This window comes from Actinia tenebrosa, unplaced genomic scaffold (genome assembly GCF_029948245.1).
Source record: "Actinia tenebrosa isolate PJP-AT-01 unplaced genomic scaffold, QUT_ActTen_1.0 PGA_scaffold0__85_contigs__length_37466705, whole genome shotgun sequence".
Lineage (NCBI taxonomy): Eukaryota > Metazoa > Cnidaria > Anthozoa > Actiniaria > Actiniidae > Actinia > Actinia tenebrosa.
In genome coordinates, this window is record NW_028292569.1 from 29,376,413 (window position 1) to 29,402,099 (window position 25,687).

The 25,687-nt window shown below is 36.4% G+C and overlaps 2 protein-coding genes and 1 long non-coding RNA gene across 3 annotated transcripts; 2 read left to right on the top strand and 1 right to left on the bottom strand.

The window, feature by feature from the left end:
• Positions 1-774: 774 nt before the first annotated feature.
• LOC148914029 (uncharacterized) lies at positions 775-3,913 on the top strand. The gene is made up of 2 exons (XM_089039456.1): positions 775-3,189; positions 3,755-3,913. The coding sequence occupies exon 1, from the start codon at positions 1,628-1,630 to the stop codon at positions 2,231-2,233; it is 606 nt and encodes a 201-aa protein (XP_088895582.1). The 5' UTR covers positions 775-1,627; the 3' UTR covers positions 2,234-3,189; positions 3,755-3,913.
• Positions 3,914-5,066: 1,153 nt separating this feature from the next.
• On the bottom strand, positions 5,067-6,282 carry LOC148914030 (uncharacterized). Its single transcript, XR_016121606.1, has 2 exons — positions 6,206-6,282; positions 5,067-6,029 (listed from the first exon to the last, which is right to left on the bottom strand). It is a non-coding gene; the product is annotated as an uncharacterized LOC148914030 (long non-coding RNA).
• Positions 6,283-6,592: 310 nt separating this feature from the next.
• On the top strand, positions 6,593-25,135 carry LOC116305134 (casein kinase I). The gene is made up of 11 exons (XM_031714970.2): positions 6,593-7,006; positions 7,176-7,216; positions 7,329-7,398; positions 15,003-15,151; positions 15,676-15,910; positions 17,850-17,935; positions 18,314-18,398; positions 18,953-19,101; positions 19,862-19,966; positions 20,646-20,848; positions 21,511-25,135. Exons 1-11 carry the CDS (start codon positions 6,826-6,828, stop codon positions 21,569-21,571), a joined length of 1,365 nt encoding a protein of 454 aa, XP_031570830.1. The 5' UTR covers positions 6,593-6,825; the 3' UTR covers positions 21,572-25,135.
• Positions 25,136-25,687: the final 552 nt, after the last annotated feature.

A 25,687-nucleotide genomic window follows, 5' to 3' on the forward strand; every position in this document is an offset into this window, starting at 1 on the left:
TGGGTGTATTTTTTCTCACCTGTGTAAGTCGTATAGACACAATCTACTCCAGCTACGTAGGGGTTGTTCATCGCCATATATAATAGCTCAGACCAATACTTGCAGCTGCTAAGCCGGCTTTTAGTAAGTCATGGTCATATTCCTCACGTATCGCAGGCAGGACCTTCTTTGATGGTTTCTTAACTGCGGGCAGCTTCGTTTCGTGTGACTTTTTTGGCTTCTCCACGAAGTGAGGAATGCTCTTAAGAGTGTCAGAGTTCACGTCGTTCACCCCAAACTTCATATCCTTAGTAGCTCGCTGCAGTTTATTGTTGTATCCTACTACAGAGCCAGTATTTATAGATAAATTACTGGGCATTAACCAACAACCCGGGGCTACTGCATAGTCCAGTCGGGCCTTAGAATTTTGTATGGCTAGTTGGTAACGCTGTACGCCCTTGCTAATGTCGCCCTCCAAGATCGAACTTTCGAATAAGATCAAGGCTTCGGCTCGCGTCTCTTCTGCGGCGCCGGTATTTCCGATTATGCTAGATCGGGTATTTACCTGAGCTCCAAGGATAGAATACACGTAAGCTTCTATGCTGCGGTTCAAACGGGCAAGGCCGGCTTTGGTTAACCCTTTACCTTCTGGGGGTATGAAATTAAGATATTGCTTCGTTTGCTCGTCGTTGGTAATCTTGATAATCAGCGGGTTAGCCCCTGCATACTTACCGCCCTCGTCTTTAAACAGAGGTCCATCGCGGACTTCCTTAGTGGTTTTGGCATTTGGTTCGAAGAAGGTGCTACTGTCATGAGTTTCCTTATGATACCCAGTGTTCCATCGTAGATTCAACGCATGAACTTCCTTATCGCTTAGCTCGTGCCCACCAATCCCCCAATAAGCCCAAATATGCCCCAAGCCATTGTTGGCGCCGGCAGTGCATCGGAAATCCTTCCCTACAGCGCCAAACTCCTTACAAAGTCTGTTGTAGGCTGGAACGTCGTATTTATTGTCTCTTGGATAAAACGTGGCATCTCCCGGTAATGCAATAACACCCATTTCATGCAGTATTCTTCTAACCGTGAAGTGGAAGTGAAACATGAATATTGAATTCTTCATCAAGTTTGCACTTACACCGCAGCCGCTAGTGGCACACCAAACCGCAAAGTTCAACTGCTGCGGCCAATAACGCATGTTAGGACCACTTAACCATTCGTGGGCTTCTTTCGCCGTGGTATGATTAATGGGCACGTTTTTGAAGATATCTCGCACCTTTAACGGAAAGGAATGGTCGTTAGAAATCCGCATGTTCAATGTCAAATCCAAACTTGGATGTTTATCGAATGACACCGCGGGTATCGGATAAGTACCGGTACCCAGCAATAATTCCTTTGACCAACTGGGTTCAACATGCGTTGGCTTATGCTTCAGTTGATTGTCTATTTGCCCCACCAGCGTAGGCTTCAAGTCCGCATTGCTGTACATTCTGGAGCCGTTATAGTAAATACCGTCGGGCCTTCTTTCAAACTTACTAGGGTCTGCATGTGGAAACATCTTCCTAAAGGCCCTCCAGTTCCAATAATCCCTGTTGTCATGATGCGGCTGCGCCGCTATGTTATTTCCAAAAGCGTCGTACATTAGTATATAATGGATGTTATACCATCAGCACCTCCACTTTATCCTGATTTACCTAAGGAGGGACCTAACGAATTAAACGCTGAAAACTTCCGCTTGAATAAGGCAAATCTAATCCTCGCTTACTTAGAGGGTCAAACGAAACACTATGAGGAGGTCAGGAAAAAGTATGCCAGAGCCCGAAGCATACTACATAAAATCGCAATAACTTCAGGCTCCATGTCTGTGGCGTTAACAGGCACCGGCGTTGCTACTTCGCTTACCGGGCCTGGAATAGTCGTTGGCGTTCCTTTAGCCAGCGTTGGAGCCGTTTGCGGCATTGTTTCCGCTGTTACGACAGGCATTATGAAGCAATTGTCCGGTAAGATATCCAAGCACGACACTCATATAGCCCTGGCAAGAGCAAAGGCTAACACCATCGCCGACTTAGTCTCCCAAGCTCTGCGGGACCGCCGCATAGACGACACGGAGTTTTCTTTGATCCTCGCGGAGGAAAAGAAATACGGCGAATTAAAGTCGGGTAATAAAAAAACCATCGTGAAAGATCTTTCCGAGGAATCTCGCAAAAAGATCTACCAGGAGGCAAAGGAAGATCTACAAAGAAAACTCGCTCAGTAGACATCACATGTGGATTTCGACTGCACATTTCATCTTCTCGGAATCCATTCTAACAGCGGGTGGTTGGGGTCTATTTTGTAAAATATTTCGTAAATTACGTCGGGGTAATAAGGAATATCCTTATCCAGCCGACAGAATAACCACTCGGCCCTTTGCATATCTGGGACATGAGGAATACGCCTACCGGTAATGTCAGACAAAAGATAGGGAATAGCTTTGTAATATTTCCCTAGCTTTAATTTTTTCAATGTCTTTCGTAGACTTTGCGGCGAGGGCTCTTCTAAGTGGTCTATGATTTTCTGCCTTACTTCATCGTCTAAATACACCGGATGTAAACCTTGGATATGACTCATCCAGTCTCGGAAGTATTTTATTCTCTTATATGGCGTTTTCTTACGACCTCCATTGGCGTAATACTGCTCTCTGGTAGCACTTGGTACGGCATTACGAATATTCTTACCACACTCGTAACACTGTGCTGACGTGTCGTCTTCTATCTGCATTTTTTTACCACAACACCAAAAGGGTTCTGGCTCGCGTACGATAACTTTAGGTCTTAGACAAATTATGCAAAAGTCGTTAACGAACTTCTTACATTCGTGCATCGTATATCTAAGGGTTATCTTTCCCTCCGTTTACGATCCCCAAATAGAGCAGCAGTAAGGCACATTTCGCGCTGCAGGCGGATCGCGCAAGACCCCCTGTAGGGCGGGTTACCGACCTCTAAAAACCCACCCCCCCATGGTGTTTTTCGACTTGCGATTTTTGGCAATGCCGGCAATTCGCGACTCCGCCTAACTGCTGCTAACTAACAATCTTTAATACTGACAGGGATCAATCACTCGTATATAACAAAAATAATTGATTTGAGGATTTATTGTCATTGGCAGTGTAACATCCAGTTAAACAGAAAAATGTTGTCTGAGTTAGCCATCCATGAACCTAGGTCTTTTAAGGTTAGTGAATTTATTTGTTCTTTGTTAATACAGAATATGTTAACTTATGCCAATCTTGACGCGGTTTCAAGGAGGTGGGGAGGGGAAGGGGTAGTGGCTGTTACCTAGAAAGGCATCACTTTGCATCTTTTCTAGGTCTTACCTTATCCTTTATTCCAATTATTTTCAACTCCAAAGGGGTTGGCTACCATCAAATTAACCCCCCTGGATCTGCCCTTGGATCTTTAATAAAGGGAGCTTTGGGCTTATTAGCAATTAGTCCTCGAGCCCAAATGGGCTATAGCTTATTGGCTCATAGGCCATGAGGGCGAGAGGACTAATATTGTTTTAGTTAAATCCAACTAGTTTGTCAAATCTAAAGATGCGAACAAGCTTTAAATTAAAGTCAAATTAATGAATACAGCATTAACAATCGTCCACTAGTTGGATTTCACTAAGTGCTTTAAGTGTCAACACAAATCAATACACTTGTAAAATCATCTCAAAATTTTCATCAACCAAAGAAGGGATTCTACTTTTCACAAAAATACAATTTTGATGCTTTGTTTTATTTATTTACTTGTAGAGTCTTGCAGATCTTGCAAAGCGACGCCTTGAAGACGGATTATTGGCAGCTATTAGATAATCTAATTAGTTAACATTAATTTAAATTTCGTTTTTAATCGGCATTTCGTTGTATATACTGTGTAAGATATGTGATTAAAAGTTCATTTTCGTTTTAAAATTGTGAATTGGGACGGTTTTGATAGGCCTTTGCGTCATATACTGCTACTACCAGGATCCCTTGCGCACTTTTGGTGCAGCGTTAACTAGCTTTTCCAGCAACAAAAACATGTTATTAGGGAAATCAACTACTACCGGCAGTAAATAAAACACGCGTCTACCCACTGAAAAGAAGGAAACGAGAAAGGCCTTTTATTTAGTATTAGTCACCTTACATTTGCTGTATTAAATGTACTGACACAAAAACAAAGCTTGGGTTCCCTGTGTGGGCAAAGTCACACAAACCAGCTGTTTTTGCCACGATTTGAGGTGCGATTTTTGCGGCGTTTTTGATCATAGTCCAGAATGGTAGAGGATTAACTTGTAAAGTTTTATTCCGGACACCAAGTTTACCTAGACAAATACATGCAAAGTTTAAGACAAAATTCATTATATTTTTAAAAATCGTAAAAAAGATAAGAAAATCAAACTAAAAATTGAAATACTACTGTAAAAAACGGCAAAAACAACATACGTACCAATGGCTTTCTTCTTCATTTCAGTCGTTAATCTTTTGAAAAATCCCTGATAAAAAGTTGTTACTAAAAACTTAGATTTGTCTCACAGGCTAAATTACCCTCGCCTCCGAAAAGCCTGGCAAGCCAGACCACAGGAAGCCCAAGCTCTGCATTCGTGTATGCGCTACTGCATATTTTATGAATAAAAAGCCTTGAAAGGTACCTAATTGTTTGTGCCGTTTAATAACAATGCAGCTACTTCAGTGCTAGGGTATTCGTTTCTATGCAGTATATCCTGATCCACTTTCCCAGAGGAAGGGAAAGCGTGTTTAATGAAACTTTTTCAATGTTATGTCAAGTATAGGTCACGTTCATCAGTCTGGCACGGATGCAAGACAAAGCCTGTTGACTTGGTTCAAAACACCTTGGATACCGGAAATGCAACTCCAACGCGTCATAGACGTTTAATTTCAAAGCATTTTTCAACAACAAAAAATCCCTTTTCTAATTTTAAATTATCAAACGGAAAAGAAATACCTCGCAATTAAATCATGGAGATTTCATAGATCTTTACCTGCCGTTAGCATGGTTTTCTGACAACTTTAAGAGAGGTTTATACGTAAAGAATCTCAAACTAAAAATCATTTAACACAAACCTGGGCTTTAAAGTCGTGTTTAATTTTGCACTTTGACACCGTTTTTTGTACAACTTCTTTTCCATCTGTGGCTGATGGAGTAGGCACGTACGCCTCTAGCCTTAACATGAGAACGCCCCTTAATACGTGACATACCCACCCCACCCCCAAGAAACGCACGAGAAAACTGGCAGCTTCAATATTATGATTAGCGTGACGGACCATTAGGTCTTGATGGGGGAGAAGGGGGGCGGGAGGTTGCGCAAATCCACAGGCAAAAAATTTATCGAGCAAGCATACGAAAAGCAATTGCAATATCGCGCAGTATCTATACTTTCACTAAAGAAATATCGAGCAAACACAATACAATTGCATGCCAGGGTTACAAAAAAATAAATATCTAGCAGAATGGATTCCTGCTACCCCACCCCTTCCCCCATCAATTATCTAATGCATGGTCCATCCACATGAGAGTTCAGTCTATCCCACTGAGTATTTAGGCTTCATGGCTTTGTCCACACGCGTAGGAAAAGCATGACAGGTTATGTTACGTAAATGACTCAGATTTGAGTCGATCTCCCATGGTGCGTGTCAAGGTCTTTGTCAGTTTAAATTTTAGTTGAAGACAAAATAAAGACACCGTGTCTATAGATCTATCGATATTGATTCTTGAATTATTTCAGTGTTCAATGGTATTTACTCTTACTCAAGCTGGTTAGCTGAGCTTACCCTCGATGTGACAGTCACGAAACTCATCACGTAACGCACTCTATTCTCACTGTATGCGCTTGAAAAGTTTTAAAACTGAACTGTTCTATGTTAATGACAACCAATGTGCTGATTCTTGCATGGATGAGTAAAGGCGCGCGCGATTACACGGAGCAGTTTTCTCAGCATTACAGCGTGTAACCTACATCACAATTTGAAAAGATATGCGAGAAACGAGCCCAGAAGTTTACCCCTGGGTTCCCGAGGATGCAGCAATCTGCAAAAAGAAGAATTCGTTTCTATTTTTGGCAACAATTGCGTCTTCAGTTGCACCGTTTAAACACTATAGCAACTTGTCTCGCAACCTCCGTTAAGAAAAGTGAAAGAAACGAGAGAAAATTAGGAGAAAGGGAAAGTGAAAAACGAAAAATAAAATACAGAAATCGTACTTACTTTTTGTCCTCGCACAAAGATCAAAGAAGACGAAACACTGGAACTATGACAAAGCTTCCTTAAGTGAATTTTTTAGGGTTTCGAGAGCTTCACTAAATTTACATAATACCCTTTGAAAGTCTTAAATTAATTTTTTATAGGTAGTCACCGGCTTTTGTTAATAAGTACTTATTGACGTGCGAGTACACAAAAGCATCATATCTGGAATATCTAAATACAGGTTTACTTTAATCGTCAAATTATTCTGAAACAATGACTTAAAATAAGCTACTACAGTAACGTAGTATTGATAACAGTGGTTTGGATTAGGGATCGGTTGCTAGGGGACAACGCCCATCAGTGAGGTCCTGGTACTGGGTGTAGTGTGCGTTGCATTATGGTTGTATATCCAGTTTTAGCTGATCTCGATTTGTAACCTCAGATTTGAGCTCAAGTTTTCGCCAAAAAACCCTGAAAATAACCTTCATGTGGCTCCATAGACGACTAATAGAGGCTTCCAGGGTTAAATTAAACGATCTTATGGTTTTATGAGCAATATGGAGCGAAATTTTGCTCCCCTTTACGAGACTTTTTGGTTTACAGTGTTGTCGTTTGGCCGCCGGTAAGATTCACATTACAAGATGCAGTCAAAACGAGAGCAAGACGGCGATCGTATTCGCAAGAATACGAGGCAAAGTAGAAGCAGTGTTCACACTCCTAGGAGTAGCTCTAACTCTTCAAGTTCTGGAGTAATGATGGTGGGGCCAAACTTTCGCGTTGGGAAGAGAATAGGCAATGGAAACTTCGGTGAACTTCGACTTGGTGAGTCTCAAACGTTGACTGGCGACGTTGATGCTGCTTTGAGAAGTTCTCTTGTTTCTCAGACTTTCCGACCTCAATAAATTCCACCCAGCTTCTCAACACTTTCTTTGTTCATAATCGATAGTCTTAAACCTGCTTTTTAAACTATTTTTGTCGCTTTTATTATCAGGTAAAAACCTATACAACAATGAACATGTCGCCATCAAGTTGGTAAGTTCACTATGCTAATGTCCGGGCCGTTGTTTTTAAGTACAAACTTCACATTTTCAACCAGATAAAGCTATTCCTCTACTTATTTGATTATCTCTGCCTTTCCTTACAGGAACCTATGAAGTCTCGAGCACCACAACTTCATTTAGAATACAGATTTTACAAATCTCTCGGCAATGCAGGTAAGACTTTAAAATAAGGAGTCCTCTAAATAAATATGAAGTCGAAAGGCGAACAAATCAGCCAGGAAGTTACACCAAAAATAATTTTTCTCTAATTTTTGTGGTATTCATATTGCAACAACGAAGTCCAACGAGTGATATTTTTTTACTATTTCGTAATATTTTTTTTATTTCCATATTTCTGACGAAAGATCTAGAAGTTGTTTATTTACGCTACGAGAATTCCCTTTTCTTAAAATGTTGTATCTCTTTGAATATATTTTCCTGCAACAAAAAACCGTCTGCTGCTTTAATAACAATCTTAGGTTTATCTTTTTTCATATATATCGAAAATCTATCGACAAAATATCTTCATTATAAGGTTTACGGTATTTTTATTTACCTTTGATAAGAGCAACTTTACATTTATTGAGATTGAATCGTCAGATACGATTTTAATCAGAGAAAAATACGACTGATTTTTGATGACAAAAATCTCGTTTTCCAAACGAGAAAGTCCAGATATTCAAGGTTAATGATTTGTTAACTCGATCATTATCCTATTTATTGTCGAAGGATTGAATAATTTTTGAATTTATCAATGATTTTTGTTGTTGTATTGGTGAGTTTTGTAACCTAGTCGTTGTAATTAGCTAAGTACATCCAATATGTAACAAAGAACTTTATTAAAAATAGCACCTCCATTTTTACTTTATTTTATTGAACAAGAGTAATCTTGCCTTTTGGACAAAGTACTTTATCTCATGTTATTGTACAGAGTTCAAAAACAAAACTTGAAAAGGACAGCTTTGAATATACATATACTTTGTTTTGTAACTGGTTGAATTGTGATTAATAATACTTAACACCTTTATGTTGACCTTGGTGTGGTATAATCTGTGATACATGCATGATATCTGTGTTAGTTATGCATACAATTTATTTCATTCAAAACTGGAACGTACAAGAATAACAAATTGACATATTTATTGCTAATAAGTCTGTCTTATGAATACTAACATTACTGTGTTTAAGAAAAAGAAAGGTATTTTGTATTTATAGAAAAATTAGATGTATTGGCTATAATAGTTAAAACATGTTGGTACCAGCTGCAATTAACTGCGAAGTAAAGAAAAGTATTCTGTATTTATGCTGAAAGAGATGTATTTTCTAAAAAAGTGGAACATGTTGGTTTAGCCTGGTTTTAACTCCTTGGAGGCATCAATTATAATTTGCCCCCATCCATGACTTGAGCTCCAATTCAATTATCAAAGGAAAAAACAATTCTGTTTTATACAAAAAGAAATGTATTGACTGACATAGTTAGTTAATATAACAAGTTGGTTAGTATTTTTAAGCCGTCATAAATAGTTATCTTAGCTTAATTAATGTTTTAGACTGTAACCATTTAGCAGCACTAAATTCAGGCTATCGTTCTTTTGCTTATTTGTCTGTATTCCTTAGATTATGCTTCAGCATTTAAAAAAAAACACAGATTACTTGTTCAGTCTTAATTGGAGTAATCTGAAAGTGGGAGCATTTTGAAAGAGGCCTACATACTATCAGAATGAATAATTCTCATTCAGTAATCCTTGAAAATCTAGAATCAGAATTATGTCATTATGTAGCATGTTTGGGTAGTATTGTGCTGTACGGGAATTATCAGGGGGATGATTCTATTCAAATTTCGATATGCAAATTCCAAAATCAAAGTCCCACTTGTGTGTGCGGAAACCTATGATGCACTTGGTTGCATTTTTGCCTTCCTTAACTTATTGACATTCTCTGGTTCTTGCCAAGCAAAACCTGCATGCTAAATTCTAGTTTTGTTATTGTGTAAATAGTAAATAGCTAATAATATTACTTTATTTATTGTATTGTAAATGCATTGAGATTTTTAAAATGCTTATTAAACATTATATTATACTATTAATTTTAAAGTTAGCGACACCCCAACTAACATCAGCCGAGATGTTAAATCATGGTTTGATAAATTTTTGTTGACTCATTTCTTTGGGAATATACTCTGCAAATATTCCTTTTTGTTCCTAAAAATCAATTCATATCAAAAAGATTTCACTAAAGTTATGCACAAATCTTGAACCGTGGAAAGCAGTGCTGGGAAAAATATAAGAGCATAAATCTGATACTTGAGAACTATTTTCATAATGTTTTAGTATCCATTATTACAGTTTTACTATTATCTTATAGATCCTTTGGTTTCAAATTCAAAGGGTGCAAAAAATTTTATCAAATTAATTTTTTGTTAACATTGTATTGAAATCAATTCCATTTTAATCAAAGGACAAGTTATTATCTTTATAATGTTTTAGTATCCATTCTTACAGTTTTACTATTATCTTAGATCCTTTGGTTTCAAATTCAAAGGGTGCAAAAAATTTTAACAAATTATTTTTTTGTTAACATTGCATTGAAATCAATTCCATTTTAATCAAAGGACAAGTTGTTTGTCTTCGTGTTAATGTTGTTATTACCTTACTAAGATTTTTAACTGCTAGAAATGCAAATTCTGTTATGTAAACTTTAATAAATGAATTGACATTAAGAAATGTCAAATCTGAATTCCTTACATTACATATTTTTGATAACTTTATTCACATGTCATAACTTAAAAGTATTGCTTTCCTTCTCCTGTTCTTCTTCTAGTTCAGAGTACACATTCATTTCTTTTAGCTTAAGAAGCACCTGCATAGTGTCAATACTGTCCCAGATTGTCCCAGATCTTGATGATTTGTAAAATAATAAATACATCATCCTTGTTTTATGAGGTTTGTAGTACTCAATAGCCAGTGGATAACAAACCTGTGGATGTTGTTTCATAATGAAATTGGAATGTAGTTGATTTTTGCAGAGGGAAAAAAACTGGAGAACCCGGAGAAAAACCCTCAAAAAGCACAGGAGAGACCCAACTAGTAATTCTACTCACATATGACACCAAGTTCGGGAATCGAAACTTGGTTGCATTGGTGAGAGGCGAGTGTTTGCTCTCACAGATACACCTCCTGCGCTTCCCCTTTGCTAAGGACGGAGAGAAAAAATATCATAACGCAGGCGAGAACCAACCAGCACTCTGCTCAACTTTACTCACATATAATAATGAGTCCAGGGTATGTACCTGTGATCACATCAGTGAGAGGCAGCACAGTATATGCTTGCCAGCAATTTGTTTTTCTTTCGTTAATATCTATGAATGACTGCAGTTTGGTGAAAGGGGGTGACTCACTGTTTAACTTCAAAAGTCAAAGCAAAATCGATTTACTCATTATAATCAACATTTTTTGACTTTAAAAAAATGAACTCTATGAACTGGTTGACATTTCCTAATAAAAACTAGTTGTAAGACTGATAAGAACTGCATTGTTGGTCCAACCCAAAATTTAAACAACAATGAAGTTTACTGGTAAACATCATGTATATTGATGATTTATTTTGCGAATGTCTTTTGATGTTACTCCATTACCAAAGTTTAAGCTTAAGACCTATGGCGCTAGGGCATTCTCCATTTGTGGGCCTGTGTTATGGAATACTCTTCCCCAAGATATTAGATTATGTTCAAGTTTGGATAGCTTTAAGAAAAAGCTAAAAACATTTTTATATAAAGAGGCTTATGGTTAGTTTTTAAGATTAGTTATTCATTTTATATAATTATATTTATAATTACTAGATTATTATATTTTTATAGAATGTAGTCATTAAGATAGTTTAGTAGTTAGATTTTTGATTATTTGATATTTCAGTAATTATTTATATTTGTTATATTGTTTGTAAAGCGCTTTGAACATAGGTAAAAGCGCTATAGAAATAAAGTTATTATTATTATTATTATTATTATTAAATGTCATGAGTGTAAAAGAGATTGTTATTAAATTTAGTGTAGAGTAGTTGATGGGAAAATTAAAACTGGTATAAATATCTAATATGGCTAGTGAAGCCTATATCTAACCATATGTCTGTCAAGCAAAGTAGGGGTGCAGAAGGGGGAAGTCTGTTGAGCAAAGTAGGGGTGGCAAAGGGGTTAAAAGGGATAAGATACACAAGAATTGAAAGGAAGTCCAGTATTTGGTAGCATTAATTGGATTGCTTATGTGGAAGTCCTACAAAAATATGCTCAAAAGTCAAAACCAGGAATGTTTCACGCTAGTCATTAATTGTAATTTTTTGTGTGTGCTTGTTTAGGGAAAAATACAGTATGTATATGTAAAATGACAGTCATGTTGACACTTTTTTATTGCGCAAAAGATACTTACATTACATCCATATTTTATAATTATGTATTTCACACCAGTTGAGTTCATATGATCTTATTTACTAGTTTTTCTTGGTAATATTATTTATGGCAATAGAGGCACTATGTTAGATGTCAGGAACAATACAATAGTTTTACTTGAAAATTCATTTCCCAAGATCAAAGGGATTTATTGTTCTTCCATTCAACCACAGGCAGTCCAACTGTATTATGGGTGCCTGCACATGATGTTGTAAAGCCTCTATAACTTATTCCAATAAAGAGATTTAGTTCAAATCTAATTGGATGCTAGTGTCATCACCGTATTGGCTGTTTGTCAGTAGATTACTGCTGAAAGTAGTCTTGATTAGATTTTGTATAATAGTCTGTTTCCTTCATTAAAAGTAGACGAGAACTCTAAATGCAGTAATTACTAATTTAAAATACAAGAACTGAATGATTTATTTTAGTAAATGAGTCTAATTTGATATTCGTAGTTTTACCCAAAGTCATGAATACTGGACGCGTCTGCATAGGCAGTGTACGGTGTAGAATATGTAATTATCAACTGTCATTCACCTGGGAAGCAAATTTCAGCAAACAGGATAGTAGATGTCATTACCTGTCATTACTTTCAGGTTCCTTTTTTGTTAAAAATGCATACATTTTCATACAAAAAATAAAAAATACAACAACAACAACAACAAAAAAAAAAAAAAAAAAAAGAAAGAAAACGAGAATATCTGGATTAAACAAAAATTGAAAAATAATCTTATTTGAATTATTATTTTTGATTCAAGTTAAAAATTATATGTTATATTTCAGGTTCATTTTTCACTAAGAATGCATATGTTTTCACCAAAAAACAACAGCAATTACACATATTAACAAAAATGTATTAGAATCACTGAATTAACCAAGGGTTGAAAAATATTAAAATTGTTTTTTAATTATTTATTTATATATTCAAAATTATATAACATAACAGGTCTTCATTTCTTGTCATCCTTTGTAAATATATTCAAAATTATATCAGATCATATTTCACGTTTTTTTCACTAAAAGCAAACACATTAACAATAATGTTGGAAAATCTCTGAATTAAACAAAAACTTGAAATTAAAAATGTGTTTTTTAATTATTTATTTATATATTAATAATTATATTAGATTATATTTCAGGTTCCTTTTTCACTCAAAATGCCCATATTTTCACAAAAAAAAGCAAATGCATCAACAGTAATAAGCCTGAAGCAAGATGACGTTTTACCCCCGTCTCTATACCATAATCCTTTTCACACTGCTTTTGTTCTTTAATTATGACTATTGTTCCTGTATTCTCTAAGGAAACAAAAATTCTAATATGAAAGAATTTTAAAAACTATTATGGTATAGAGTCGGCGCGGGGGTAAAATGTCATCTTGCTTCAGGCTTATATCTGAGAATCACTGAATTAAACAAAGACTGAAAAATAATCTTTTAAATTGTCATTTTTAATCCAAGTTAAAAAAGGCTGCTAGGAAGAATAAATATGTTAGATTATATTTCAGGTTCCTTTTTTGCTCAAAATGCATACATTTTCACGAAAACAAAAGCAAACACATTAACAGAAATGTCTGAGAATCACTGAATAAATAAAAAGTGTGAAAAAAATCGTTTTTAGCTGTTTTTAATAAGAGGAAAAAAGGGTGATTGGAAGAAAAATCATTTTATTAAAAAAGGAAATTTAAAGAATACTTTCCCAAAAATATTCCTGCATATTTTCTTTCATTCAATAATTGAATAATTCTTCATTTTGTGAATAAAAAAATAGGCTTCTGATATAACATTAGTATTAATAACTTGTTATTAAAATGGACTGATACTGCCAGTAAACTTGAATTAAAGTAATAATTATCACCATAGAGTTGTTATCTATATTAAACATCTACTCTCTGGCATAAAACGAGAATTGGTATTGCTTAAGAAGGCTAGTGAATAACTAGTTCAGGGTTTAATAATAGAGTCTTGGAAGGCTCATTCTTTTCAAATTTGAAAAGTAAACAAACTGTTTAAACATAACATGTCTTCATTTCTTGTCATCCTTTGTAAATAACTTTACTATTTTTTTCCCCATTTACTTTTCTACTTAATTTGCAATTTGTTTTGCTTTTAACGATCCATTTTCCAATGTGTGCAATTTGTATGTTGTAAGTCTTATGCCAGGATACGGAAATGCAGGAAGAGATGGGAAATATTGCCCACTCACACAGCCAATCAGAAAGCATGATTTTTAGGATACTAGTGCGGAGAAAAATATATAACCTTATAAAAAAGAAAAAAAATGTATCAAAATTATATTTGTTGCATAGAAGAAATCATAACTATCGAAGGAAGTAATATGGAAATTTATTATCCAACTCTTATACTGACAGTAGAGTACAGATATCGTAGGAGGAAATCTGGAGCAAGTACATATATCCAGTGATAATAATTGTACTCTACAAATTACAATATTATTTGCAATACAGTAGTAGTTGAATTAATATATAACTTAATAATTAGTTGATTCCCTCGAGAATATAAAGCTTAAGTTTGTTAATGCTAGTGTCTTTGTGCATCTTGAAACACTTGACTCGAAAAATCTATCCTTCCAACCAACATAATTTATGTGAGAAAGGTCAATTTTGTAAAGTTAGACATCTCAACTGCAAAACATCAGTTTTTACATTTGCAATTTACATCATACAAGATTTGCAGTCATAATAAATTGAACATATTTTGATTGAGAGATTTAAGTCTAGACTTTTGACTAGACTTCCTGTCTTGAACATATACGGAAGATTAACAAATAGACATCAGTTTTTTGTGTCTGTCCTCTTATTGACAATAAATTGCATCATCACATTGTCAAAGTAATGTGGATCCACGAGGCATAGCCGATGATAAAAGCTTCTCATTTTTAGCAATTTTTAGAACACGCACTCATTGATCTCAGCTTTGTGTTTTTGTCCTCTTATTCATGTTCAAAAAGCTCATTAATAATTCATGAAAGAAACACAGTAGAAATCATGACCATGAAGGAGGTTTTATATTTGATATAGATTCGTCTTCATTTGCATAAACTTTAACTTGGATTTTCTCTATCAAACTTGGTTCATTTCGTAAAGAATTCAGTATGATACGAAAACATACATCATCAGTTTTTTAAGTCGTTTAATAAACTCGCAGATCATGTTTTATTGGGTCTAAAACCACTCGGCTGCGCCCCTGTTTTATGCCCGATAAAATGCTCCTGCTCCAATCACCACGCGAGAAATTTGTAAGTTATTGTAAAAAACCTTACAGACACATACACGGAACCTCAAACCTTAATCCGACTTGATTGCTATTTATTACAGAGGGTATTCCTCAAGTGCATTACTTTGGTCCATGTGGCAAGTATAATGCTTTGGTTATGGAACTGCTTGGACCCAGTCTGGAGGATCTCTTTGATCTTTGTAACAGACAGTTCTCTCTTAGAACTGTTCTTTCAATTGCTATTCAGTTGGTAAGTAATGTTTTCTTCTGTAGTTCCAGGAAGATACATATTCATACCTATTAATCTTCATGGAGGGTTGGTGGGGTGGTAGTGGAATTGAAAGTGAAATGTAGGACTTGAGAAGGTTACTGTTAATACCTACAACTCCCTTGTGGAAGGAGGGGGGTGGGTTCCTAGTGTTGGGAGAGTCTGAATAGGGTAGTTATCCGCACCTCGCTTGTGTAAGGAGTGGGGTGGGTTCCTAGTGTTGGGAGAGTCTGGGTAGGGTAGTTATCCGCACCTCCCTTGTGTAAGGAGTGGGGTGAGTTCTTAGTGTTAGGAGAGTCTGAGTAGGGTAGTGATCCGCACCTCCCTTGTGTAAGGAGGGGGGCTTGCTAGTGTGGGGAGGGTCTGAGTAGGGTAGTTATCTGCACCTCCCTTGTGTAAGGAGGGGGGCTTGCTAGTGTGGGGAGGGTCTGAGCAGGGAATGACCCTGTATAATGTAGTATGCTTCTGAAATACTTACAGTTTGTAAATTTTAATTTTAATTTCAGCTCAGTAGAGTGGAATATGTGCATTCAAAAAATATGATCTACAGGGATATTAAACCTGAAAACTTTCTCATCGGTCGAAAATCGACGGGAAAAGACAAATTAATTCACATAATTGACTTTGGACTTGCAAAGGAATATATTGATCCAGAAACCAAAAAACATATTCCGTACAGAGAACACAAGAGTTTAACAGGAACAGCAAGATACATGAGTATAAATACACATCTTGGAAAAGGTAGGCACCATAAAGGGACTTCTTATATTCTTAGTGAATCAATGGTGGCAATATTTCCATTCTAGAGTTGAGGAAAAAACTAAGTCAAGATTGCAGTGCACTGTGGGCCTATTTTAGGGAACATATTTCCAAGATGGCATCAATTTTATTTCTTGATCTACGAAATGCTATACATTAAAGACCGTAAACCAGAACTTAACAAACAATCAGACTCTATTAGAGAGAGAGAGACAGGGTTCGTGCTACTCCTTAAAGTGCAAATGAACCCTTTGACAATACTTTCAGTACTGGTTCTGCATAAAGTAAATAGTTGAATGGTAAAATATTTCTTGATTTGAGTGATGCGTCTCTAAGTTATGAAGGTTTATACTTCCAATATGTTAATGATGATGACGTCAGGTAAGGTATTTGAGGGTTTTTGTTGTAACTAGAAATACTAAATGCTGGCCATTTTGAAAATAAAAATTTTAAATAGTTTTCATGTAAACCATGAGTAAAATAATGATGCTTTTTAAATACTGTTTCTATGAACCAGTTCGATTTTGTATATTTAATTAAGCCTTAATAGACGTCACACTCATTAGCATATTGGAAGTATAAACCTTCATAACTTAGAAACGCATCACTCAAATCAAGAAATATTTTACCATTCAACTATTTACTTCATGTAGAATCAGTACTGAAAGTATTGTCGAAGGGTTCATTTGCACTTTAAATTCCTTGAAAACTCCTTGAATTTAATTCACGTTTTTAAAGGCACTTGAAAAGCTCTTGAATTTTACGATTTTTGGGAAAACTCCTTGAATTTTTGCTTTGATCATTACTTGCATGGTTCTGAAATAGATCTAGTCAGAAAGATTGGAAAATCTGAAAGTCAGCCGTGTGCAACCACCGTGTAAAACCTTGGCACAGTTAGCTGAACATACTCCTTGAAGATTCTTTTTTGGGTCCTTGTATACTCCTTGAATAGTCCTTGAATTTTAAGTGGTTACCTCAGCACGAACCCTGGAGAGATTTTTTATTTAATTTTTTCATTTTCATTTTTTTTGTCTTTTGATGTTTTCTCGCTTGATTTTCGTTGTTATGCGCTTTTATTGTCATTTTTCCTCTTGATTTATTCTATTTTATTGTTCTATTTTATTGTTATTCATAGCTATATTTAAATATACTAGAGTTTACAGTTTTCATTAGACCTGATGATGTTGTTGAGATTGTTACGTCCCTTGCTTTAAGAGTTTTTCTCCAGGTTCTCCAGTTTCCTCCAAAACCTATTGAACATCCTAGATTCACCTGTGCCCTGACTTTTATCAGCTGTCAGGTTGTTCAGGGTGTCAATTTATTTGACTGTTGACTATTGTGTGCTGCTAATGAGCTGTGTCCTAGCTAACTGCTGATGAATTTAATCCTTTACCCATCATCACATGTTAGTAGAGTTGGTATTTGGCTCATTCACCTCTGCAGTACTTAGATGGCTTTTTCTCCATTTTTCCTCAGACTCTAAAAATTTTGGTACTTCCAAATTTTGATTTGTTCATGGATTTAGACTCACATGCAGGTTAACAACTGGCTTTTGGGAGTATTCTGAAATATTGTCGTCAGGATTCATGATTCATTGTAACAACTGGCTTTTAAGATGTACAGTTGTATCCTCAAAAACAAAGATATTAGTCTTTTTTATTATCAAAAAGTTCAGTGATGCATTATTCTACTTTATCATATGACCTGAAATATGTATTCAACTGTGTATCCAACATATGTATCCGACAAATAAATCTTATCCGGTGAATAATTTTTTTGGATAACAGCATCAACTTATCCACTGGATAAGGATTTATCCGTTGGACAGCGCTATCCACCCTTCGTACAACCAGGCCCAGCTTTAATATGGACTATGTAACACATCAACCTCACATTCTATTGATAACATTTGCATTGTCAGAGCAAAGTAGAAGAGATGATCTGGAAGCCCTAGGACATATGTTTATGTACTTTTTAAGGGGAAGCTTACCATGGCAAGGGCTAAAGGTATGGTATATCTTTATGCTAGATTGTTGAGGTGACAGAACAAATGTCAGATTTGATTCAAAAAGTTTTGATAGAAATTAATCAACAGTGCATTTGAAATGAAACTTCTTTCAGTTTCATGTGCACCAAATCAATATTCACTTCACCTCAGGTGAATAAGTTTGTAGTATATTGGGCACTGATGGAGAGAGGGGGTGAATAATTTTGTAGTATATTGGGAACTGATGGAGAGAGGGGTTAAAGGGTGCCTTGCCCTGCCCCTCCTAAGATTTGTGTGCCAATGGTTTAAGTTTTTTGTTACATATTGTACAAGTGGTAACATTTATACTCCAAATACTTTAGATAGTTGTTTTATGATATGTAATTCTATTCATGTAGGCAGATACACTCAAAGAGAGATATCAAAAAATTGGGGATACCAAACGATCAACACCAATAGAAGTCCTTTGTGAAAATCAACCAGGTAAAGTAAATAGGCTGCCTCATAGGTGTTAGATCCCTTTTTTTAAACATTTCCCAACGATGTATTTCTTGGTTTTTCCAAACTTTTCTCTGTATCATCTGATAGCCTAATCAAGAACTTGCACTAAGAGAGCACATGACCCTAAACTCCTTATTAAATAATATAGAAGTTGTGTCAAAATGAACCCCAGAAATGGAGCTTTATCACACAGTGCCATGTTTATTCCCATGATAGTAAACACCTTTGAGCAGGTAGCTCTTGAAATTCTAGACTGCGAGCCGTCCCACTTTCCATCCAGACTCATTTGGTATGTGCGGAGATTAAAGCTGGGAGAAGGGAGAGGAAAAGTGCCTACTCTGCTCCAATCTTGCTGCATCCACAGGAATCCCAAAACACTCTCTCTTACTGAGTTTGGACGGAAAAGTGGAACTGCTCACAGTCTAGTGAAATTGCAGCTCAATGGGCTCAAATCTTTTTTTAAACTCAGATTTTTGCTAGACAGAAAAATTCGTAAATTCTTATATTATTGATCTGATTTGTGTTTGGTTTTACAGAAGAGCTAGCTACATATCTGTATTATGTAAGAAGACTAGACTTCTTTGAAACTCCAGACTATGAATATTTGAGAAAACTGTTAAGGGATTTACAAGAGAAAAAAGGTTACATAGATGACGGAGAGTTTGATTGGACACACAAGCAAATAGTAAGTTCAGTTTGTTTAATATGCCATATAAAAAAGAGCAAAAAGACTTTGAAGGAGCACCACAAGAGAGCAACGAAGAGATTAATTATTTAAAAAAAGATATATTTCTATCACAAGAGCAAAGCATTTCTAAATGAGTAATTTGTTGTTATGTATTAAATTACATCAGATTTATAAGCATTTCAAATTTAACGTCAACTTAAAATCAAGGCTTGTTTTTTATTCCTATGCAAAGCTTTCTAATTTCAAACAGCTGTAGCTTTTTTATCATTTAATGTTACTAAACTAAAATTTTGGATGATCACTAATTTTGATACACTCTTTGTAATAAAAGCAATTATGTTTTCAATGACTGAAAAAACTAAGGTAACTCTATAGCCACACCTCCTTTCATAGGGGGATTCACCTTGTGTACCAAAGACTTTCTTGCACCACTCTTCTTGGTCGCAAGTCTATCAGTTTAGCCAAATAAGCCTTTGTAACCTGCGGTAAAAGACTTTGTTTGATGGGTACTATGGTTTTTGTGATTGTATAGTTCCAAAAATTATCCATACCCCCCTCATGGAGGAATTTTTTAAAGACACACCCCTACCCCCTGGAAATTCCAATTTTCTTCCTCTGTAATTTTTGTTCTTTCTCTGACCCCTGTACTCTTCTGAAATTCTAAATTCCTCTGTGGGGTGGGTATGGATGATTTCTGGAACTACACATTGCCACTATATTGAGCTGTATTGAGTTGTATTTGTATTTGCACCTGCAGCCCAGCCCATTGAATTCAGTCACTCATGATCATCACACATCAAAAGATTCTCGCCTCTATCCAAGGGTATCGGAGAAACCGATGTCTTCATCTGTTACCAATAAGGTATGTCCAGATTTTATGCAATCAGTAAACAATATAACAAATTTTAACTTTGTTATAGCAAATATTCTTGCAAAGATATTTGTGAATGCAGTTGGGGTAAACCTGCTTTTTATGCTTCTAGGGTATAAGGTTTGATTCTTGATAATGTGGGAACATTATTTTGTTAAGAATGAATTAATGGCTTTCCTTAGGTTTCTCCAATTTACCTCTCACCAATAATTGACCTGCGAGCTACCTAGCCATGTATTGGTCATGTCCTGACTTAGATTTGGTCAGAGGATTTTTTTAAACACTGGATTTATGGTTACTGCCAATCAAAGAAATTGTTAGCCCAGATCATTGAAATAAGTCGAGGTTGGAGTTCATAAAATACAGTAAACCTTGATTTGGAGCCATTCTTTCCTGGTCACTGAAGGCAATTCTAGAAAGGTCTACTTGATAGAAGTTAAAACCCTCATGTCTAAGAAGTATCTTAAAAAGGAGAAAAAATAAAATAAAAAATGGGGGAAATTACGAAACAAATGAAAAGCACTGGGAGTAAAAATGAAAAAAATTGAATGGTGTGGGGGGGGGGGGGGGGGGGGTGGGAGGGGTTAAACAAAACATTGGGGGTAAAAGATGAAAATGGGTAGAAATCAATGTGCTAACTTCTCTCTTGTTTATGATGCTTTTTTTCTAGTCGGGTCAAGACAGGAAAGGTGCATGGGGTGATCCATATGGACCCAAGAGTCCTAATCTATTAACACCAACAACAGATCGACTAGGCGGCTCTGTACAAGTAGTAAGCTCAACTAATGGGGATTTAGGACCAGGTGATGACCAGGGCAAGTCTGGGGCACCTCTTAACACTCAGCCTGAAGTAGAAGTGGTTGAAGAAACCAAGTATGTAGTAATACATCTTATTTATTTCTTTATAAGAAGGGCAGGAAGCTTGGATATATCAACATGAAACTGGGGCTAGTAGTCCTTTCAGAAATTTGTGGTCAAACTCTCCTTAGCAACCGTTGCTATACCCCCAAGCTTGGAAATTTAGAAATAAATCTTATATTTAAAAACCTCTCATGTTATAAAACTTTAAAATATGTATTGAAAAAAATTCCCTGCGGTAAGAATTGAACCCATGACACTCCGGATACCAGTCGGACAAGAGTCTTTCCTGATAGCATCCAACTGGTATCTGGGAGGTCATGAGTGTCTATAATGTATTGAATGATATTTGCTAATGTCAGTGTTTTTCATATCCTTGGCTTGCACGTTACGTCATGGTCGCCATGTTGGGGTTACTCATTAGTTTCTCATTAGCTTCCATTGTTAATACCACCAATATGGCCTCCATGTCCTGGCTAGCCTCGCATTCAGCCAAGCACTTCAGAATGAGTTCGAAAGGGCAGAAACCAATGCTGTTATCCTAATGGAATAATCATGACTGCTGCTTGCAAAAGTTTTTTCCCCATCTGGCATTGTGGTGTATTGAAAGTTCCATGGTACCCTACTCAAAACCAGGGTATATCTGGTGTATTTGACTTTTTGTCACATCTTTTTAGGTGCTGTTGTTTCTTCAAGCGAAGAAAGAAAAAGAAACTACCTGTAGCCAGGCACAAATGATGCTCCAGTGATTTCGCCTAATTTTACCCAGTTTTCGGTACGCTTCAGGCCACCTCTTCCTTTTCTTTCCTCAAATAAATCAAACTAAAGACTGAAAAAAAAAGGCTTTCGGTCTCCAGGCCCGTAAAAAATGCCACTTGGGAATATCAAGGGTACTGCGCCGGCGCTTCAAGTGTCCAGCGGTTGCATTAGTCGCTTCAGATTCGTCTCATCTTCTCTCCTGCGAGAGCTCGAAAAGGAAGAGGTGGCCATGGTCTCGCGAACTGTGGATGTACTGAACTACGTTTGGGTCTGATAATTCCTGTTCAAAACGTCAAGTGGACCAACTCTATGCACCAAGGTTTTGTAGGAGTCATTTTTATATGAACAGAACAAACAAAAAAGTTAATCTTTAAAGCCACATTGGCCGTCATTTTCCTTCCACGTCGAACAACGCATACATGCAAGTATGTGCAGGACTTGTTGTCTGCATTTGCTACGGTGGAATCGAATATTTAGAAATGAATGGGCGGGCCTTTTATAGTAGCGTAGTTAGAAGTTCATTACCTTGGCGCTAGACCGCCTCCGTGTTGCCAACCTTTATTTTCAAGTTAGTAAATCTTCTTAAGTTCAATATTTTTTTTACATTAATAAATGAATCATGGTTAGGCCTCACTAAGCATGAAAAGCGGCAAGTTTTACGATAACGAACAAAAATCAATTCGGATTTCCTTTGTTTCCTTTCCAAAGCTCCATTTCCAGGGAAAGAGTGAAGGAGAGAGGGAGTATGTCGGAAGAATTTCAAAATTGCTTCGCGTTAATATCTTATAACGTGTTTACCACAATCTCCTTTTCCAATTTCGAAGAATGAATGTTGATGATTTCGTCCTACAAGGGATTGTGGGGCTTATGTTTGGGATTCCTGTACAAATACGATGACCTTGACGAACTAATTGACAATCCCTAGTATAATTTCCCACTTCCATTTCTGTTTCTTCTTGCAGGCCTCCCGAGTGTTTACAGTCACTCGAGTTTCCTTTTAGATCCACAAATTCAGCCCCACAAGTTAACAAAAGGCGAATTCATCAAAGTCTTTCTTTGAGTCTGACAAAAAGGAAATCAATAGACCCATTCAGCTTTGGCGTAAAGTTTTTACACTTCAGACCACGTTTTGTTCCCTTAGTTATGGTTTCTTTGTTTACTGGAGAATATTAATTGCCCACTTTAAAAGCGAGTTGAAGACTGGGAGTTAACTTGCCATAATTCAAAAATAAACACCTTAACGAGAAAGTGTACATCAAAATTAGTAAATTTCTGGATTTTTAAGAGATTGGGTTTAGTAATACATTTTGTGTAGCAACCTCCCAACATCTCGGAAATTACAAAGAAATGTATGGTTACTGTGAACGCTTGTCCTTAGGTAAAAACACATGTAATTTTTGACGTTTTTGATTGATTATCATTTAGCTGTTCGGCTTAGCCAGTCGAAGACATTGCAGGAACCTATTAATTTTGATGTGCTCTTTCTCGTGATGGGAATCATTTTTTTGGTAGATTAATTCTTAATACTCGTTCCCATTCCTCCACTCATTTCTAAAGTGGGCAATTTGGATATGGCTCCTAATCAAACAAAGAATCTTATATCCAGGTGGAAGTGCTATAAGATGGAAAAGCGTTTCTGTATGGGTCTATATAAGGAGGCCCGGAGATCAGTTCCCTGGATCCTCATAGTTCATTGTGTCTGATCACTTCGCTTGTACATGCCAGCCATCCCTTGTAAATACATTCCCGATCACGAATGATAGATTGTTTCCTTCATACAAGCCTTTTGTAGCGCTTGTATGTATGGTTTTATGATAAGCGCGTTAGTGTTACCCAAGAAAATTAACAATACAATGAAGAAAATCCAAATATATTTATAACTGATATACCTCTAAATTGTTAGTTGTAGTTAGGGTCGCCCATTCATTACTGAAAAATATCATTGTTCAGTTAAAAGCCTTGAGAGACATTTTACATGCGGGACAACGATAACCACGCCCGCAAATATTTTTTTTAAGAATATCTGTCATTTCAATCGTCGACTTATCAGATTTCCATTTCAGAGTACAGATTTGATGGCCATTTATAGGATTAGCCTAAAGCCCTGTTATACGTATTGAACTTTTTTGTACTACTTGCGTCGCAGGAAAAAGTCATTGAACTTTTTTTGTACTACTTGTGTCTCGCGACTTTTCTCATATCTGCTAGCTTCTAGAAAAAAGTCATTATTATTAGTATTTTTTTAGTTTCGGTTTCGAGTTATAAAGATTTCATAAGAAAGTAAAAATAATTGGTTATTGCTAGGCAGCTTTGTTTCGCGCCGGGCGCAAGTTGCATGGAAAAAGTCAAAATCCCAGGGCTAAATATTTACGAGTTGTTTTTAACCATTTAGTATACTTAACCGATTTTCAGGCACCGTGTCGTGAGATTCTGGTGAAAATCGAACTGCGCACGTTTAAGAAAAATTGATGGAAATGGCAGGCGCGTATAAGAAAAATATGCCAAATTTTTTATCTCTTAGACCGTTTTCTCAAATTTGCGTGCGCATCCAAATTTAATTAAATTTTACAAAATTTGCGTTTTTCAATTTTGTGGACCGTCAAGTTGGATGCGCACGCAACCTTGAGAAAACGGTCTATTGCTTTTTTCGCGTGATTTTCTTTATGTAATATACAGCAATTTCGAAAAAGGTTGAATACTGCATATTGAATAGGGAATTGTGGGTCATAGTGACATTGTCTAAAGTAGGATTAATTATAATTATTGATTCTATTTTTAGTGTATTCCATCTGAAAAAAATATACTGACTGCATGTAGAGAGTTAATTGTTGTATATTTACTTTTATTTCAAATTAACGAGACCTACAATGCCCTTTGGTCTTGGAATGCACTATTCAGTATGCAGTATTCAGTATTCAACCTTTTTTGAAATAACTGTATCAAGCATGGAAAAGAGTATTTCATCCGATTTCCGAACACCGAGAAGTGAGTGGAAAAAACTAGCCGGTTTTTTTCTAACCACCTTGGAGGTATTTGGATAAAGGATGAAACACTCTTTCGAGTGCTTGATATGGCTTCTCAAACTAGTAATAATTCTTGGAAAAATTCAAAGTTTCCTCATGAATTATTAATGTATTTGAGAAATGTGATTTGAAGTGCGGGCATTCCGAGTACATGTAGCTCAGAACGAATGTTCAATATGTTTAAAGGTGACTTTTGTAGCCGGCTTTTTTCTTGTCGCGTATCGCGATGCATGACTCGGCTTTGAAGGCCGAAAACGTTAGTGTGTTCTGGGTTTGTTGCAATCTCTTTCCCAGATCCTTTATCTCTTACTTTGCATACAATTATTTCGTCGAGCATGCGCAGTAAAAAGGATTATGTTTACGAGATTTGGTTTGTCGTGGTTTTCCTAGCATGCGCAGTATGGTATTTATCAGTTTTTCTCATGACGCATTCCTACAATGGTCAATGGATCGAGTCGAAACATTGCATGTTGATCACATAACACAAATGAACACTATTAAAGATATTGATGATATCAGATATTTGATAATATATTTCTTTTATAAAACTTATCCAAGTCTTTCAGAATTTAATTCCTATTCTCTAAGGCCCACTTTCGCTTTACCTTCCCAAAGCCCTTATTTCTTACTATGCATCGGTCGACGAAATAGTTGAGCCTATCATTTCGTCGAGCGTGCGCAGTTAGAAATAAGATCTCTGGAAACAAGATTGGAAGCGACTATTATCATGGAGTGCTGAGTCGGAATATTGAGGCAAGTATAGCTCCCTTTACTTCCGGAAAAGGACGTTGGAGTTTTTTGAAAAGTTTAAGCTACGATAGAGGTACATTCATATCAATGCAGACACATTCAAGGGAATGCAACAATGGAGTTTGGGATGTGAATGAATGTCTAGAATATTCATAAACACTGCATGTGCACAGATCAAAATTCCTTCTCTAAACTTACTAGTATTTGGCCAATTTTCTTTTTTTTCTGCTGGCTCTTCCTATATTTGATCGTTGTTTCTCTGCCCCCCCCCCCCCCCCCCCCCCCCCATTCGTCTTTTTAGAGCAAGTTCTCCCTTCTCCCT

Bases quoted from the DNA above. Each gene is read 5' to 3' on its own strand.
- LOC148914029 (XM_089039456.1), top strand. From the start codon at position 1,628: ATGGATGTTATACCATCAGCACCTCCACTTTATCCTGATTTACCTAAG.
- LOC116305134 (XM_031714970.2), top strand. From the start codon at position 6,826: ATGCAGTCAAAACGAGAGCAAGACGGCGATCGTATTCGCAAGAATACG. The intron at 19,102-19,861 runs GTAAGTTCAGTT...TTGCACCTGCAG, and splicing joins ATTGGACACACAAGCAAATA to CCCAGCCCATTGAATTCAGT. The intron at 20,849-21,510 runs GTATGTAGTAAT...ACATCTTTTTAG, and splicing joins GAAGTGGTTGAAGAAACCAA to GTGCTGTTGTTTCTTCAAGC.